At 42.9% G+C, this 18,187-nt stretch overlaps 1 protein-coding gene across 1 annotated transcript in view; it reads right to left on the reverse strand.

Moving 5' to 3' along the window:
• LOC138245782 (galectin-3-binding protein-like) overlaps positions 1–18,187 on the reverse strand; it is a 122,477-nt gene that overhangs the window by 75,574 nt on the left and 28,716 nt on the right. Inside the window, exon 3 of the mRNA XM_069199679.1 lies at positions 12,638–12,829. Coding sequence (XP_069055780.1) covers positions 12,638–12,829 — 192 coding nt within the window. The remainder of the gene's footprint in view (positions 1–12,637; positions 12,830–18,187) is intronic.

Here is an 18,187-nt window from a genome sequence, read left to right on the forward strand (position 1 = left end):
CCTCATGCTAACACAAGGTCATGACATTACATTCAGTTAAAATATTTTAATAAAACACGTATATTATAAAAATGTATAACTTCAACAACAAGAATATATGAATAATATGCATATTATATTCAATTTAAATGTGAACAAAGTCTGTTAATACGTCAATAGATACAGCAGAATACTAAATTTTTCTCTATTTTGCACACGTATTTAAATCAATAATCACTTGAAATTCAATATCATTTCGATATATTCTGCTAATCTAGAGTCCACATTACATTTTTATACCACTTTAATCCTGTTAGCATTCAATTTAATTCAAATACCACCTAAATTAAACTGTACATTATAAAAAGGCACATTCATAAACGTGTCATTACAATTTTCTAGGGCTTACAATACTAGTGCTTTAAACCTAATAAGGCATGCACGGTCACATTCTGATGACTTTTGTGATACGAGTGTCTCACTAAATTTCAAGCTCTATCAGGTTTATATAATAATCTCTCAGATACAGAGATAATTAACCTCTGATAGAGCGACATTAGCAGTTTGGGACGTGATTGCTGCCAAACGGGGCCTCACCTCCTTTACCTCCTTGTTAACCTCACTCTTAGACAACATGGAATTTGCTCCTCACCGTGATACAAAGGCCTTTTACATTTGGAGAAAGGGGGACTGCTTTTGCCCTTGGGACTACTAAACTGAGGGCCATTTGAATACTTTTGCAGAGTTCAAACACCAATATTGGATTTTTGAGGCTGAGTGTTTTTACTATCTCTGGATCAATAATTAGATCTCAAACAGTACTGTTAAGGCTCTTGCTACATCCTTTAAGAAATTTCTTCAGCGCCTCTCCCCTTTAAACACCTAGGTCCCAGTTTAACTTTTTGTGGAGGGGAGTAGTCACCATTGGCCGGGCAGAAGACTTTACATCTGCCAGGCTGTGACTACTTTGTTCACCAAATTTATAAATGATCACCTAGCAGGCGGTCATTCATAAAGGCTTTGGCAGGAACAGTCATCACAGTGGTTCCTGTCAATGCATTTTCCTGTTACAGGACTGTGTCGGAAGGATGAAGCCCTGTAATAAGCAATAAGCCTTTTTCCTTTTCAATTCCAAAATGTGATTTTCTTTTCGTAAAGAAAAAAAGTAATGCTCCCTGCATGATTGGAAGCTTCTCTCATGAAAAGGGAAGCATTCAAATGTTTTTGGTGTTCTTTACCGCCAGGTATCTTGCGGTAAGGAATAGCAAAAAATGACGAAATGTCTGCTCATCCCAATTGTCTGACGGCCCTTGACAGTCTAGTCTCCACTGTGATTAACCTGAAGATCTGCCCACAATCTAAATGCAGTGGGCAGACCGCATAAAAAGAGGAGGGGTTATAGTGTCTGACATCTACAGCATACTTAACACACAGGCATTGGTGGGTAAATCCTCATTTCAGTCACACTGGGAGAATGGTCTTAATTTCACATTAGGTGTCATAGCAAGAGGTCAAGTCGCTACTGAAGAAACTTTCCACTAACCCCAGCAAACTCAAAAATTACCGCCCCATTTCACTGCTCCCCTTCCTGGCCAAGGCCCTGGAAAAAGTGATCAACAAACAGCTCTCCGAACATCTGGAAGGCACAGCCTACCAGACTTCTCCAAATGCGGCTTCTGTTCCAACTACAGCACCAAGACCGCCCTTATCGCCACAGCGGGCGTCATCAGATCCATCCTCAATCCAAGATAGGAGGACTTGATCCTCCTAGACCTCTCTGCCTCTCTGCCTCTCTGCATCTCCCACTACTCCCTCACCTCGAGACTCCACATCGGGATCCAGAGCAACACCCTGAAATGGATCCACACCTTCCTCACAGGCCGCACCCAGAGGGTCTGCCACCGACCTTCCACCTCACAACCTAAGAGCAACATATTCAGCGTCCTCCAGGGATCCTCTCTCAGCCCCACCCTTTTCAACATATACGTGATGCCGTAGGCCGAGATTGCTCGCTCCCACAGACTCAACATCATCTCACACGCCGATGATACCCAACTCATCCTTTCTCACTCTGAAGACCACACTACCCCCCAAGACATCTGCAGCAACACCATGACACACGTCGCCGAATGGATGAAACCCAACTGCTTGAAACTGAACACGGACAAGACAGAGGTGATCATCTTCGGAAGCATCCCCTCCCATTGAGACGACTCCTGGTGGCCCTCCATGCTCTGACAGCCCCCGACTGACCATGCCCGTAATCTCGGCATCATCATCAACAGCAATCTCACCTTCAAACAACAAATAAACACACTGACCTCCTCCAGCTTCCGCAACATGCTATGGAAAATCTTCAGATGGATCCTCATCGAAACCAGAAAGACGATCATCCAAGCCATCATCACCAGCAGATTAGACTACCGAAACACCCTCTACGTAGGACTCCCTGCCCAGCTCTTCCACCACCTCCAGACTAGGCCATTCCTCCTCCCCCTCATACTGTGCCTTTTTTTGGCTATTTGGGGTAGTTTACTCTTAGGCCAGCATAACTTTTTTGTCCAAATAAGCTATTCGTGCCAAATTTGTGGCCTTTCTTTCCAACATCCTGGGGATTTTAAAGGTACCCAGGGTTTGTGGAATTCCCTGGAGGAGACCGAGAAAATGGGCAAAATATAACTAGATTTTGAGTTTTGGGGGGAAAAATTGGAAAAGAATGCTTCAGAAGAAAGCATTTGTTTTTTTCCCTGCAAATAGCAGGCATCAACGAAGGGTTTGTGGTGATAAATTCAGCAACTTTCAGGAACATGCAGACTTGAGTCAGAAAAACTAATTTTTCAACACAGTTTTGGCATTTTACAGGGACGCAGTCCATTTTTTCTATTTTATATGCTTTCAACCTCATGCCATTTAGTGGCAGAAATGGGTGTGAAACCAATAGTGGATTCTGGAAAGCTATCTCTGAGGAGTAGACAGAGTTCAGCAAGAGGTCATTTGTGTAAGTAACAGTTGAAAGAACAAAATAACGAAATTGGATTGAAAAAAAACAGCCATTTGTGTCTATGGTTTCACCTGTAACTTTTTTAAACTATGGCAGATTTTTTCAAACAATAAACTGTTTCATCCGCTGGACTGTTATGGTTGCAGGGATATATAGGGCTTGTAGGTTCACCAAGAAGCTGAGGTACCCAGAGCCAATAACTGAGTTGAACCTTGCAATGGTTTTTCATTGTGTACCAGGTATGCAGCAATTCATATGGTAAAATATAAATAGTGAAAAGTAGATATCAAGGAAGTCAGTGTATTTCCGAAATGGGCACATAATATCGAGTTTAGAAGCAAGAGTTATTTGCACATTTCTGAATTTGTGGGTGCCATACTAGCATCTGAATTAGGGTATTTCTCCAAATTACTTCTTTCTTACACATTGTCTTACATTTGAAAGGCATAAATGCAGAGAAATACAATTGGTAATATCACTTGCTCTGCTATTCTGTGTTCCCTTAAGTCTCCCAATACAAATGGTATCTCACTTGTGTGGGTAGGCCTGGTGCCCACAACAGGAAACGGCCTAAAACACAACATGGATACATAAAGATTTTCTACGCAAAGCTGACCCGTTTTTTGCAAAGTGGGTAGCTGTGGTTTTTGGGCCCTACCTCAGCTGACTCTTAGGGAAGCCTAGCAAACGTGTACATTTTTGAAAACTAGACACCTAGGGGAATCCGGGATGGGGTGACTTGTGTGGCTCTCACCAGGTTGTTTTACCCATTATCCCTTGCAAACCTCAAACTTTGACTAAAAACACATTTCCTCACATTTATGTGATAGAAAGTTGTGAAATCTAACAAACTTATTTCCACCCAGCATTGCCCTGTGTCTTCTGATGAAAATAGTACCTCACTTGTGTGGGTAAGCCTAGTGCCCACAATAGGAAACACCTCAAAACATAACATGGATACATCAATTTTTCTATGCAAAACTGACACCTTTTTTTGCAAAGTGGGTAGTTGGGGTTGTTAGGCCACAGCTAAGCCAGCACCTAGGGAAACCTAGCAAACCCTTGCATGTTTGAAAACTAGACACCTAGGGAAATCCAGGAAGGGGTGATTTTGGGAGCTTCCACCACATTTTTTAACCAGAATCCCTTGCAAACCTCAAAGTTTGTCTAAAAAACACATTTTCCTCACAATTCTGTGATGGAAAGTTCTGAAATCTGAGCGGAGCCACAAATTATCTACCACTCAGCAATCCCCTCGGTCTTGGATACCTCACTTGTGTGGTTGGGCCAAGTGCCAATGGCAGGGAAGAGCCAAAAACATCTATAGTTTGAGGGGGAACCAAAACGGGTCCAAAAGGGCAGTGTTTTTTAGTACGGTTTTAGGCTTTGGGTACCCACACAAGTGTGGTATCATTTTTATCGGGAGACTGAGGGGAATGCTACATGTTAGAAAATGTGTGGTTTATTTCTGCTTTCCAATGAATATGGCACAAAAATGCAAGGAAAACGTGTGATTTTAGTCACATTTTGAGGTTTGCAGGGCATAGTGGGTAAGAAAATGGCGTGGGACTCCCCCAGATGTCTAGTATTTAGAATTGTCTGGGTCTAGTAGGTTTTTCCAGGTGGCAGCCTACCCAATCCCACAAAGTGTAGCTGTTCACCATTTCAAGTAGGATGATACTGGGAGTTAGCCAAACTCTCCTAGCCTAATTTGTAAAAACAATACCCAACAAAATAAAATATCCTCTTGCTTGCCACTGGGGTGAAATTCTTTAGTCCGCAGGGGAGCAGAAAGACTGTTTCCCCATTTTTGAGGAGGTGGGGCATGGCCATGCCCATGCTGGGCAGACCCCACCCCTACAACAATAGTAATCCCTGGTGTCTTGTGGGCTTTTTGCCCCATTGGGGGCGCAGATGGGGTAATTGACACCCTCTACCCCGCTGGGGAGCAGAAAGACTGTTTCCCTTTCTTGGTGGGGGCATGGACATGCCCATTGTGGGCATCCCAAACTGCTTTTTTATAGAAAATAAAATCCCTGGTGTCTAGAGCAGGCTTACTGCCCCCCCCGGGCAGAAGATCGGGGTTAATAACCTCCATATGCCCCCCCCCCCCCAGGGGGGAAGAAAGGCTGTTCGTATTTCTGTCTGGGGATGTGGGGGCATTGACATGCCCATTGTTGGCCCACCCCTCTTTTATAAAAAAATAATCCCTGGTGTCTAGTGGGCTTTAGGTAATAACCCGACCCCCTGGGGGGCATATAGACTGTTTGTGTCAGTGAAGGGGTGGGGGCTTTGGCATGCCCATTTTGGGAAGCCCCCACTCCTATTCTATGAGTTAAAAAAATCCCTGGTGTCTAGCAGGCTTTCTGCCCCCCTTGCGGGGCAGATCGGGGGTAATATTCCCCATCTGCCCCCCACGGGGGCCAAAAGGCTATTTGGGTCTGAGAGGTTGGGGCATTGGCATGCCCATTGTGGACAGCCCCTCCCCTATTTTATATTTAAAAAAATCCCTGGTGTCTAGTGGGATTTCTGCCCTCCCCTCCCCGGGGGCAGAAAGACTGTTTGTGTCTGAGGAGGGGTGGTGGCATTGGCATGCCCATTTTGGGCAGCCACACCCCTAAATTTACATAAAATAATAAACCCTGGGCCTAGTGTGCTTCTGGCCCCATCTGCCCCACAGGGGGGCTGAACGGCTGTTTATGGCACAAAATCGAAAGGGCAGCAAAACCATTTGCCCAGTGGCTGCTCCTCCCCTCCCTAGCATGTAGTGGGTGGATCCCTGCTTGAGGATCACCCTCCTGTGGTTATCCCCAAGCAGGGATCCACTATGAAAGGGTGCCATTGGAAAGGGGGGATTCTTCCCTTTCCAATGATACCTCTCTTGCATCTGCCTAGGTGCTCAGGGAGCGGAGTTAGCCCCACAAGCACCTAGGCAGTGAAAGTAAAATGAGCCGATCAGGTCATTTCACTTTCGTTTTCAGTGAAATGTTGTCAGCGTGCTGTGTGTGTTGCTTGTCATTTCATTGAAATCTAAAAATAGCCTTGGGAGTTGGGAAAGCTCTTTCCCTGGTCCTGAGGTTTTTAGAAAAAGCAAATCCCTCTGCTGAAAACAGCAGAGGGATTTGCTGGACGCGTGCAGAGGACGTAATTGTTACGTTCTCAGCACACAACCACTGCGGCTCAGGATGTAACCGTTACATCCTCAGCATGGAACTAGTTAGCATTGTTCAATAAGTCATTGTGGTTTTTTGGATGTGCTTGCTGTATTCTGAAAGAGTTACAACCACTTTCACTTTCTTTTGTACTTTGTTGTTCTTGAACTGGGGTAATCCACTTTTTGAAATGTGCTTTGTTTCTCACTGTTGTTGTGCTTTCATTCTGTGTAGCAATTGCCGATCCCCTTATTACTTGCAGTGGAGACAGATGAAATCTACTCGTGAATTTCCTTTTCTGATAACTTATTTCTTGAATATTTTTACTTTATTTCACATACTGTTTCATTTTTCCTTTCATCATCTCATCTTTCTTTGCAATTTGATCATGTTCTCTAGGTTATTTTAACGGCACCTGCAGCAACCGTGTTTGTCTGGCTTTCCCAAATAACAACTCTAAAGGACATTTTCCTGTCAATCCATGAGGAGTTTGTTTCTATAATCATGTAAAACCTGACACAGAGCTTGACTTATAAACATCTGTGACAACTTGGCTTCCTGAATAGATTTATTTATAGTGCCAATCAACCTTTCTACAATTCCATTATTCTGTGGCCAAAGTGGAGTAAGTCTTTTATGTGCCACTCTCATATATTCAGGAAATGTACAAAATTCACTTCCATTAAAAGGTGGACCATTGTCTGTCTTCAATATCTTTGGTATACCTCACATAGAGAAAATATCATCCAGGACAGGAAGTATCACAGACACAGAAGTGGATGAATCCATTTTTACAATTGGAAATCTAGAGTACTCATCAATGACAACAAACAGATATTGTCCAGAATCCAATCGCCCATAAAAGTCACACTCTAACTCAGACCATACAACATCTGAGAGCTTAGATATGTATAGTTCCTCAACATTCCTCTCTTCCGTGGGGTATTGGCAATGGTTGCTGGCATGTACAATCTCTTCTACTTAATTGTCGTCTTGGAAACCACACTTTTTTAAAGCAACAGAATTTTGTCGCTGCTATCCCTCTATGATTTGTGTGTGCTTGACTACCCATGCGTTTCTGCAATGTATGCGGTATAATTAATCTGTCGCCTCTTAGAAGAATGCCAGAAGGAGTAATAGTCAATTCAGTCTGTATATTTTTGAACATATGTAGATCTCTTTTATGTATATCAGGTTGAAATTTTGTCATAGCATTTATGTGGTTCGATTTGCTTAACATTATTATTAATCTCACTTCTGCAAGAGTGTTATCCTTGGTAGATTCGTGAATCAGCTCTTGCTCTGAAATTGGCTGTGGAACTACTGACTGAAAAGCATTTCTCTTCTGCTCGGGAGGAGGGGGCCAGCAGAGGTGTGAAAGGAAAGGCCTTTCCTTTCCTTTAATGTCTCTGCAGGCATTTCTGCTGCCCGATCGCGATGCAGCATAAAATGGTACCACACAAGTGAGGTACCATTTTTATCAGGAGACTTGGGGGAACCCTGGGTGGAAGGAAATTTGTGGCTCCTCTTAGATTCCAGAACTTTCTGTCACCGAAATGAGAGGAAAAAGTGTTTTTGGGCCAAATTTGGAGGTTTGCAAAGGATTCTAGGTAACAGAATTTGGTTAGAGCCCCACAAGTCACCCCACCTTCGATTCCCCAAGGTGTCTAGTTTTCAAAAATGTGCAGATTTGCTAGGTTTTCCTAGGTGCTGGTTGACCTAGAGGTCAAAATCCACAGCTAGGCACTTTGCAAAAAACAGCTCTGTTTTCTTTGGGAAAATGTGATGTGTCCACGTTGCGTTTTGGGGCATTTCCTGTCACAGGCGCTAGGCCTACCCACACAAGTGAGGTACCAATTTTATCGGGAGACTTGGGGGAATGCTGCGTGGAAGGAAATGTGTTGCTCCTCTCAGATTCCAGAACTTTCTGTCACCGAAATGAGAGAAAAAAGTGTTTTTTGGCCAGATTTTGAGGTTTGCAAAGGATTCTGGGTAATAGAACCTGGTCAGAGTCCCACAAGTCACCCCATCTTGGATTCCCCAAGGTGTCTAGTTTTGAAAAATGTACAGGTTTGCTAGGTTTCCCTAGGTGCTGGCTGACCTAGAGGCCAAAATCCACAGCTAGGCACTTTGCAAAAAACAGCTCTGTTTTCTTTGGTAAAATGTGATGTGCCCACGTTGTGTTTTGGGGCATTCCCTGTCACGGGTGCTAGGCCTACTCACACAAGTGAGGTACCATTTGTATCGGGAGACTTGGGGGAATGCTGGGTGGAAGAAACTTTGTGGCTCATCTCAGATTCCAGAACTTTCTGTCACCAAAATGAGAGTAAAAGTGTTTTTTTGTCCAAACTTTCAGTTTTGCAAAGGATTCTGGGTGACAGAACCTGGTCAGAGCACCCCCCAAGTCGCCCCATCTTGGATTCCCCTAGATGTCTAGTTTTAAAAAAATGCGCAGGCTTGGTAGGTTTCCCTCGGTGCCGACTGAGCTAGAGCCCAGAATCTACAGCTAGGCACTTTGCAAAAAACATGTCAGATTTCAATGTAAAAATGTGATGTGTCCATGTTGTGTTTCCTGTCACGAATATTAGGCCTACCCATGCAAGTGAGGTACTGTTTTTATCTGGAGACGTAGGGGAACACAGAATTGAAAAACATGTGTTATTGCCCCTTGTCTTTCTCTACATTTTTTCCTTCCAAATGTAAGACAGTGTGTAAAAAAGACGTCTATTTGAGAAATGCCCCGTAATTCACATGCTAGTATGGGCACCCCGGAATTCAGAGATGTGCAAATAACCACTGCATCTCATCACCTTATCTTGTGCCCATTTTGGAAATACAAAGGTTTTTTTTATACCTATTTTTCACTTTTTATATGTCAGCAAATGAATTGCTGTATACCCGGTACAGAATGAAAACCCATTGCAAGGTGCAGCTCATTTATTGGCTCTGGGTACCTAGGGTTCTTGATGAACCTACAAGCCCTATATATCCCCGCAACCAGAAGAGTCCAGCAGACGAAACGGTATATTTCTTTAAAAACTCTGTCATCGCAGGAAAACGTTACAGAGTAAAACATGGAAAAAAAAATCTGTTTTTTTCACCTAAATTTCAATTTATTTTTATTTCAGCTGTTATTTTCTGTAGGAAACACTTGTAGGATCTACACAAATTACACCTTGCTGAATTCAGAATTGTTTCTACTTTTCAGAAAGGTTTAGCTTTCTGGGATCCAGCATTGGTTTCACACCCATTTCTGTCACTAAGTGAAAGGAGGCTGCAAGCACAAAAAATAGTAAAAATGGGGTATGTCCCAGTAAAATGCCAACATTGTGTTGAAAATTGGGTTTTCTGACTCAAGTCTGCCTGTTCCTGAAAGCTGAGAAGATGGTGATTTTAGCACCGCAAACCCTTTGTTGATGACATTTTCAGGGGAAAAAAAAACACAAGCCTTCTGCTGTAGCCCTTTTTTCCCACTTTAAAAAAAACGAATTTTTCGCTGTATTATGGTTAATTTCTTGGTCTCCTTCAGGGGAACCCACAAAGTCTGGGTACCTCCAAAATCCCTAGGATGTTGGAAAAGAAGGACACAAATTTGGCGTGGGTAGCTTAAGTGGACAAAAAGTTATAAGGGCCTAAGCACAAACTGCCCCAAATAGCCAAAAAAAAGGCTTGGCACCTGGGGGAAAAGGCCTGGCAGCGAAGGGGTTAATGTCTGTTATAGCAGCCTGACTTAAAGATGGCTATCAAGTTTGGTAAATATCACATTACTCTTGCCTTACTTAAATATGGCTGCCGAGTGGGATAGGTCTCGCTTGATTTGATAATCAACACGCATCGAGAAAATAATGGCACAAAGAGTTCAGCGCGCAGCTATAACGGAACTTGCTGTTAATAATGATGAGCAATGTTTGGTTTCACCAGTTTCACATGTGGCATGCTGCCTCAGCCACTTGTTTCACATACTCCGATTGTTTGCTACTTTGGTAATTGTCACTGTCACAAATCTCACTTCCACTCATCAAATAACCAAAACACAACATGAAACATAATTGAGCAAATTATTTGTACAAACCATTTTACCTATAGAAGAACTGGCTTAGACAAAATAAAATTCTCTCTCAAACAAAGTCTTGGAGAATTAAGGGTTTAATGGACAGTTTTAGTTTCATTCCATTACAAGCCTTTAAGATACGTTGAATTCTTGGATGGTCATTTTTGCCTTCCCTCCCCATCTGAAGACTTCATACCAATGTCAATATTACGTCTGTTCCCAAATCGGTATCAAAATGATCACCACCTTTTCTCCATTACAACTATCATTCTCCTTGTAGAAAGGCACATGATTTCACACGGCCCGCCCTTTGTTTTACAGCATTTCTAAATAATTTAATCAAAGCCAAACGTGTAGTAAAAGTCGACCAGTCATTTTATCCTACAGGGACCCTGAATTTTACCAAGTCACAGACTTATATCTTCACTTCAGTGGTGCTCCTCTTATACCATACTCCATATCACATATAATTTCTGATTTCAAACTGTTCAAATGGAGTGTTATCAAAAGTGGCATGCGGTAGCAAAACAACTGCTATACCGCAGCATGAACCTGCAACTCTACTTTCTCAGACCAATGCAATGAGTCAATTGAATGCAATCTTTTAATTTAAGTTTCTTAACTAACGCATTTATCTCTGGATTATAAAGAGCACATCTTTATATTTTATCATTTCTCTTTATCTTAGCTATTTCTCCATTCCCCTCAAAGTTAATTGTTCACCATCATCTGGTAGGATTTTATCTGGATAACCCTTTACGTAAGGAATACCTCAATCTCTCCATATAGCTAGAATGTCCTGAATATCAATCATTCAAAAAGTAAATATATTTTCTCAACTACTGCAATAACAGACCACATGAAATTGAAGTGTAAGGTGATCTTTTTATACCAGCTTGAATTAAACATGTGAGAATCAAGGCATTTTCCAATGGTATGCAAGTTCAAACCACTAAACTATTGTTTGTTCCAAGACTGTTGTACTCGATATGTGTTTGTATACATGATAGGGAGGTAGGGGAATGATTTTATTGTAAAATAGAACTGGGTCTAGGATGATCACCATACATGATGTGAGCTTCTAAATTTGCTCTGTATAAATTGAATAAAGAGGGACACAGGTATTGATAATTGCACTGTTATGATTGTAAAACATGAATACTGGAAAGAGGGTTCTCTCACCCGTGCTAAATTTGACTTTGCTGCAGAATTGCATGCAGAGGTACCTTCGGGGGCTGGTACTGGAAGAATGAGCACCTCTGCGCACTATTAACTTTGGGGACTAATTGTGGAGGGTGCTGACCACTAGGTAACGTTTGTATACTAACTCCTCAGCCACAGGGACAAACAACCTCTGACTATGGTAAATGCCACTACCGGAATCTCTGCAAGATAGAACAATAAACATAGAGCACAACATACAAATGTCTTATAGAATGACATAACATTAAAAGCTAAGTAGAGAATATCACATAAACCCAAACTCAATCAGTGAATGAGATTATTCAGATTTATTTGGCTGTTGTGGAAGTCTACCCCCATTCAGTTACTGATATGTGGAATATGTGCCACATTCATCCAGCTCTTGGCAAAGCCCAGGCTCATTCAACTCTGGATAAAGTAAAAAACTACACAACTCCTGCTAATATCTTAGTAATCTCACTTCTTGCTAATGTTCAGAGGTCCCAGCTCTTGATAGTGCTATAAGAACTCCCCCTCTTGATAATGTCTATAAAGGTCCCAACTCTTTACAATGCCCAGAGTCATTTTGGTCCTTATAAAGTCCTAACACATTAGTTTAGGTATTGCCCACTCACTCAATGTTTCATAATGCCCAAACCTGCTCTTCTCATGCACATTCAACTCTTGATAAACATTTGACTCATTTGGCATTTGAGATAGTCCACTCACCAAGCTTTTGATAAAAACTGAACATTTCTTAACTCATACTCACTGAGCTCATGATAATACCGGGACACTCTTCCCTCTTTATGTACCCAGATTTACTTACTCCTCATAGAACTACAGATGTACACTTCCCTTTGATACCCAGCTCTGCAAAAAGCCCATATTCCTTGATCTTCTTATACAAATCTTATTTACATATTCAGATCTTGATAACGGCTACTCATCACCTTCTGATAACATCCAAGCTCAGACAACTCCTGAAACATGTCAGACTAACTGAGTTCATGATCATATAAGGCTCTCTCTGGTGTGAGACAAAGCCATGCTTGCCTCAGCGTTTGGAAAATCCCAAACAAACTGAACCCCTGGTATTGAACAGAAGTAATTTCTGGACTAACTCATCTCCTGATAAGTCCTAGGCTCAATCAACACTTGAGTATATTCAGAATCTTTCACTCTTGGTATAGCCCTACACTTCATCTTGTTTAATCACAACACTCTTACCTTTGAATGCTGTCCTCCTCTACCTTTTGCTTCTTCACTTACCTTGCCCATATCTTGCTCCCGTCACGGCCTGTGTAGCGTTCACAAAACCCAGCTGCCAGCAGACTACATTGGCATCTGTCATGTCCCAGTTGTCATCGCACACCGTGCCCCATTCATTGCTGTAGTAAACTTCCACACGGCCTTCATTTGGCTGGCTGCCCCCAACCAACCGCACGTCGCCATTCTTCAGAGCTGTCAGAGAAAGGTAGATCGTGTAATAATGAAGATAGAAAACAGGGAAAGAAAACATGAACAGAAGGTAGGAAACGTAGAATGATGGAGGAAGAGAACGTTAGTAAAAGAGAAAGATGAGAGAGAGGAGATGTTTGAACATGAGAGATTTCAGAAAAAGACAATGTCAGAAAGTGAAAAATTATTTTTTTAAACTGTACATACGAAAAGATGGTGATGGGAGACAGGGACTCAGCCAGACATTTTTATCTGTACCAGCAGCACCTCAAAAGAGGGAGAAAAAGAGCTCTTGGGGAGGATCACCTAACACCTTCACACTGAAGAGGATTCTCTGCTCCCTTATGGTAAGGAAACTACTACAATCACTATGGGACCGATTTAGATGTTTATGGTAATGGTCCGCCCATCGACTTTTTGACTGGAAACCCGTCCACCCTCATGACTTTCTGCCTGCTGTATTTAGATGTTGATTGTCTCATAGATGAAAGAAAACAATCGAACCGCTACCTCTACCAAGAAACACCGCCTGTGTCGATGACAGCAGAGGAAAAAGTGGATGCCAGTAGGACCTCAGCCACCCTTCCTGCTGTGCAGATGTGGATGTTCCTTTCCACCAAGAAAAAAGTGGCACTCTGACCTCAAATGGCTGAGTTGGCAGATGGGGGAGGGAAGGGGTAAAACTCACCTTTTTTCTCCATTCCAGCCCCAGTCTTTGACTGGTCATGACTGGACAATGCCTGCCGTCACTGTTGCCTCTTACCCTGGAGAAAACACGACCCCCCTGTTGAAGGACTTAAAGTTAGGTTCGCCGCATTGCCAGGGAACGTTGGGTGGGTACTGCATGGGAGGTCGGGACCACTGCAGACATATACATGTCACAGTAACTTTTCAAAGTTACTGTGACATGCATATGTGGGGGGACACAAGTGGGTCAGACATGGATGGGGACACGCTGGTACACAACACGTATCTCACACAAACACAACTGTCATTATGGTGCCAGTATTCATTGGCAAATGAATGCTGGCACCACAATGACAGTACATTCACACCTGTCAACTGTGTCCATGTGTACACAGTGCCAGGGGACCTGTACCTGTGAAGCTGTGCTGCGGGTTGTGTGTGAGCCAGTACGTGTATGTGTGTACATGATGCGATTGGTTGGATGAGGGGGTGGGAGCTGGAGTAGGTGCTGTGGGTATGTCAGAATGTGTGCCACTTGCATATGGCTTTCATATCGTTGTTTATGTTGTGTGTTGTGTTGCTGCGTGCAACATTCAGGTGATGTGTTGTGTGGTCGTAATTGTCATGATGTGTATAGTTGCACTTGTGTGTGGGTGTATGTGTAGATAAGTGTGTAGTTGTGTGGGTTGTTGTGGTTGTAACGTGTCAGTGCAGTGTCAATGGTGAATGTATGTTGTTTTGTGGCTGTACGTCAATGGTTGTTTTCAGCATGAATGTGTTATGTGGAAATGGCAATGAATAGGAGCATTATGTGGTGTAATGTGTAGTGCTGGGGGACACATATGGCTAAGGAACAGTGTGTGTGTCACTCAGCTCTTTTCCATAGCGTCAGGCATTGTCCATTGGGTTCCATGATGTCCTCCCTCCGTCAATGAACTGCCACCAGTACACCTCTTGCAGAGCTGTAGCATCTAAATACGGTAGGTGGAACACCGTCAACTTGACGGTCTTCTCGGGTCTGCCGGCGACACCGCTTGGCGGTGTGACCGCCAAAATCTAAATCAGGCCCTAAGTCTGGGGAGTAAGCAGTGTTGTGAATGGGTGAGGAGCGGAAGTCAGGAGTGGGTAGTAAACAATGGCCAGGGGTGTTTGTTAAGCAAGGTGATCAGTTATTAGTAATACAAAATAGAGTGGATGTCATGAGTGGGTGGTGAGCAGAGGTCGGTTAAACATATTTAACAGCCATGAAATGTATAAAAAGCCATGAAATGTATGCAAAGTGATGATGAACCTTTCAAACGAACATGTATGGAGGGCAGACAGGTAAGTGTCCTTAAGTCTGGGAGGAGGTGATACATGTGAGAGGTAGCAAACAGAGAATACTGAAAACTGAGGCTGAACATCAGAAGGTAAATATGACTTTGCAGGCATAATTTCAATGTAACTTGGATGTATCAGCTGAAGCACCCATAGTTTTTTGCACCCTCTCTACTGAGATAGCCAGACTGGGCTTTGCGTCAAGAAATTACACCACCTTGAAGCAAGCACAATCAATGAGAAATCTTTTCTCTTCTCCAAACATAAAACTCATCGCATGTGTGCTGAACTGTACAGCACACCTTCAATGTGTGGAATGTTTAGAAATTTGTCAACGAGTAGGATTTTGTAATTGATAGGCATACTTTCAGTACAAATCCTATGCTAAACAGCAGACACACACCTCTGTACCATTGTGTAAAGGTTGTGTGTTACACTAGGCAGCCTGTCTGTGCACCAGTGCAGGGGTTCAGATCAGCATCATACCATTTTTAGGTCGAGCCTGCATGATCTGTTGTAACTAAGCTCTTAAAAGGGTCTTTTAGCCCACCCATTTCCTCCCATCCACTGGCACCATTATCACTTTTCTTTACTGTCTTCTAATTAGGCAGCTTGTGTAATGTCGTCACTGACTGGTCTTTGTGTGGAGCAAGGATGAAGTACAGTTTGATTTATATTAATTAGTGTCCGTCATCTGTGAATTAGGTACTCTTTCTTCTTTTTTTGCCTTTTTAAACAGCACAAACTGGACCCGACGGAAGGCATTGGGGATCTTTACGTGAGCACAAGTTACATTACACATGTTGTCGTTCATTTTCTTAAGCGCGGGGTGATTAACTGATTTTCTCAGAATCACAGGATGTCGAGCAATGCCGAGACTGAGGGGCTCATTCTGACTTCGGCGTTCTTCACCTTAGAACGCCGAAGTTGCGGACGCCAGACTCTCTTTTGGGTTCATCCTGTAGTGTCTCTTGTATCGCAGTGCAGTTGTGTTTCTTTCCATCCGCTCAGTTCCTCAGCAGTGCCCTGCGATGCAAAGTGCTTCAAGCAATGGCCTCTCCCTTCTGCACCAACTGCCTCTGCTGAGTGACTCATGCTTGACTCTTTCTGTTTATTTCTTACAAAGCATAGCATTTTGGTAATGGAAACATTACAGCTGTTCAGATACAGCTCCTAATTTCCCGAGTGAAATGTGAGAGTTTTGCCCCCCCCCCCTTAGGTCGTTTCAAAGGCTGTTATTTCCTCGACGCATAATTGCATATAGGATACAATTCACACAGTTGAAAGGCTGCTCGGTGTGCAAATGTATATTTTTGTTAATGTTTTTTTCTCTAAAGGGAAAACATTTTCCTCCATCCTATACATCCCAACCAAGTTTGGGGTGGCCTGTTCCCTTCTTACCATGGACGGGGGGTTACTCCAGCTCTAGCTTGAGTAAAGCTCTGATGGTGACCAGGGTGGAAGGCATCAGAGTTTGCGGACGTTCACAAGCTGACAAGTAATACACGTTTTCTTCTTTTCAGTCACGTCCCCTTGGGCAGAGTTTACCACTTTGTAATTCTATGCACATGTGGCAGAACATTACACAGTGGTAAAACTATTTATGCTTGACAGGAATCATTTTGTGAGTAACTAACAGCTATACACATAGCTGCATGTGAACAAAGCAAGCTGATGCACAAAGCTGAAAGAATAGGAGCCTGGTGCCTAAATTGTGCTTACTCCAGCTTCCTTTTGGTTATTGTGGCTGCATGCCTGTGACTGCCTTTCTTGACATGTGACTCACTGTTCTTTTTGTCTGTGTCTGTATTTGATTATGACTGCTAATGCCGCACCTTTGCTGACTCTAGTAGCTTGTTGCTGACTTTGGACTCTTGTTCCTGCTTGTAATTAATTCGCGTTGCTTGTCATTGATTTTGGCTGTCTCCCGATGCCTGTAGTTACGTGGGATTGCATGGAAATGCCACTTGCTGACGAGGACTTGCTGCCAATGATTTAAGTTCCTATGACTACCCGTGGCTGCTATCCACGTTCCTTTCCATGGTTACCCTTGACTGGAGGTGACAGCTTGTATCTGTTCTATTGTCTGCCACTCACTCAGACTGGATGTGCTAACTTGTGGCCCTAATTGACCCTTGCTGCTTGTGAATGAGTGGCTGACGTTTGCTCCATTCCGCAGTCTGTGACTGACTGGCACTGCCTATGTCTCACTCTGGCTGCCTGTGATTGAATTTGGATTCCCATGGTCCACTGCTACTACCACTAATAATGCCTGCTTTTGTAGGAATGTAAATCTAAATGGCAGATTTACTAAAATTCGTCGCTACCCCCCTCCCCACACCAGATTTTTGCACTGCATTGCTTTAAAGGGAAAGGGCAGAACAGCGCCATTTTTACTAAGATGTGGTGCTGTTTCTCTCTAACCCTCTGCTGGCAGCCTTTTGGCTGCGGGGCACCTTGCTGCACACCCTCACCCCTGCACTATATTGCAGCGCTGAGTTTACCCCTCCAGTACAAAATGCTGTGCTTAGACATACTTTTCCAAGTTTTTATTTGTGCAGTCTTGTACAGCACATATGGAAAGTTGTAAAAGGTTTAGAGAAGCTAGAAAACGTTTGTACTTTGTCATGCCTGCCTCGTGCTGGAAGTTGTTTTAAAAAATCCTTGTCGTACAATATTAGTGAGATTTGTGTCAAAACCCATGGCTAGTTGCAGGGGAACACCCATGTACTGCCAATGGTATACACCCTTGACTCAAAAGTAGTATAAAGTAGTACATAGCACTACTTTGCGTCAGGGATACTTTCTAGAGCAAATTAATTCAACACTTTGCACCAGTTTGTATCTCTTTTGTGGCACAATCTTGACACAAAGTGTTAGTAAATCTGGGCCTGTGTATCTGATGTTGGCTGATTGTGTCTGCCTGTGACTCACTGAGAAGCCTATCCCTTCCCATAAATATCTTGAGATAATCTATATATCTAAAATAATCTAATAATCTATTATATCCCCCTGGATAATACATCCCCTCTGGGAAGCAAAGCACATGGCAGTAAATATTCATCTTGATTACAAAAATGCACTGAAATTTCTCATACTTTATAGACAGACCCCCAGCATCTGATAAAATCGGTTTACCCACCTTGCAAGAGTCTATGGGCCACATGTACGAACGTCTGTATTAGCGACTGATGAATTGCAATCAGGAAATTGCTAATTCAAATGTACGAATCCCTTTAGAGCTTCATCTGGGATTCGTAGTGGGTTGCAAAAAAACCTATCTCATCAATATTAATGATGCAATGTATGCAATTTACGACCCATAAGGAATCGCAGCCATCACAGGGACGGTGACCC

Source organism: Pleurodeles waltl, chromosome 7, assembly GCF_031143425.1.
Source record: "Pleurodeles waltl isolate 20211129_DDA chromosome 7, aPleWal1.hap1.20221129, whole genome shotgun sequence".
Lineage (NCBI taxonomy): Eukaryota > Metazoa > Chordata > Amphibia > Caudata > Salamandridae > Pleurodeles > Pleurodeles waltl.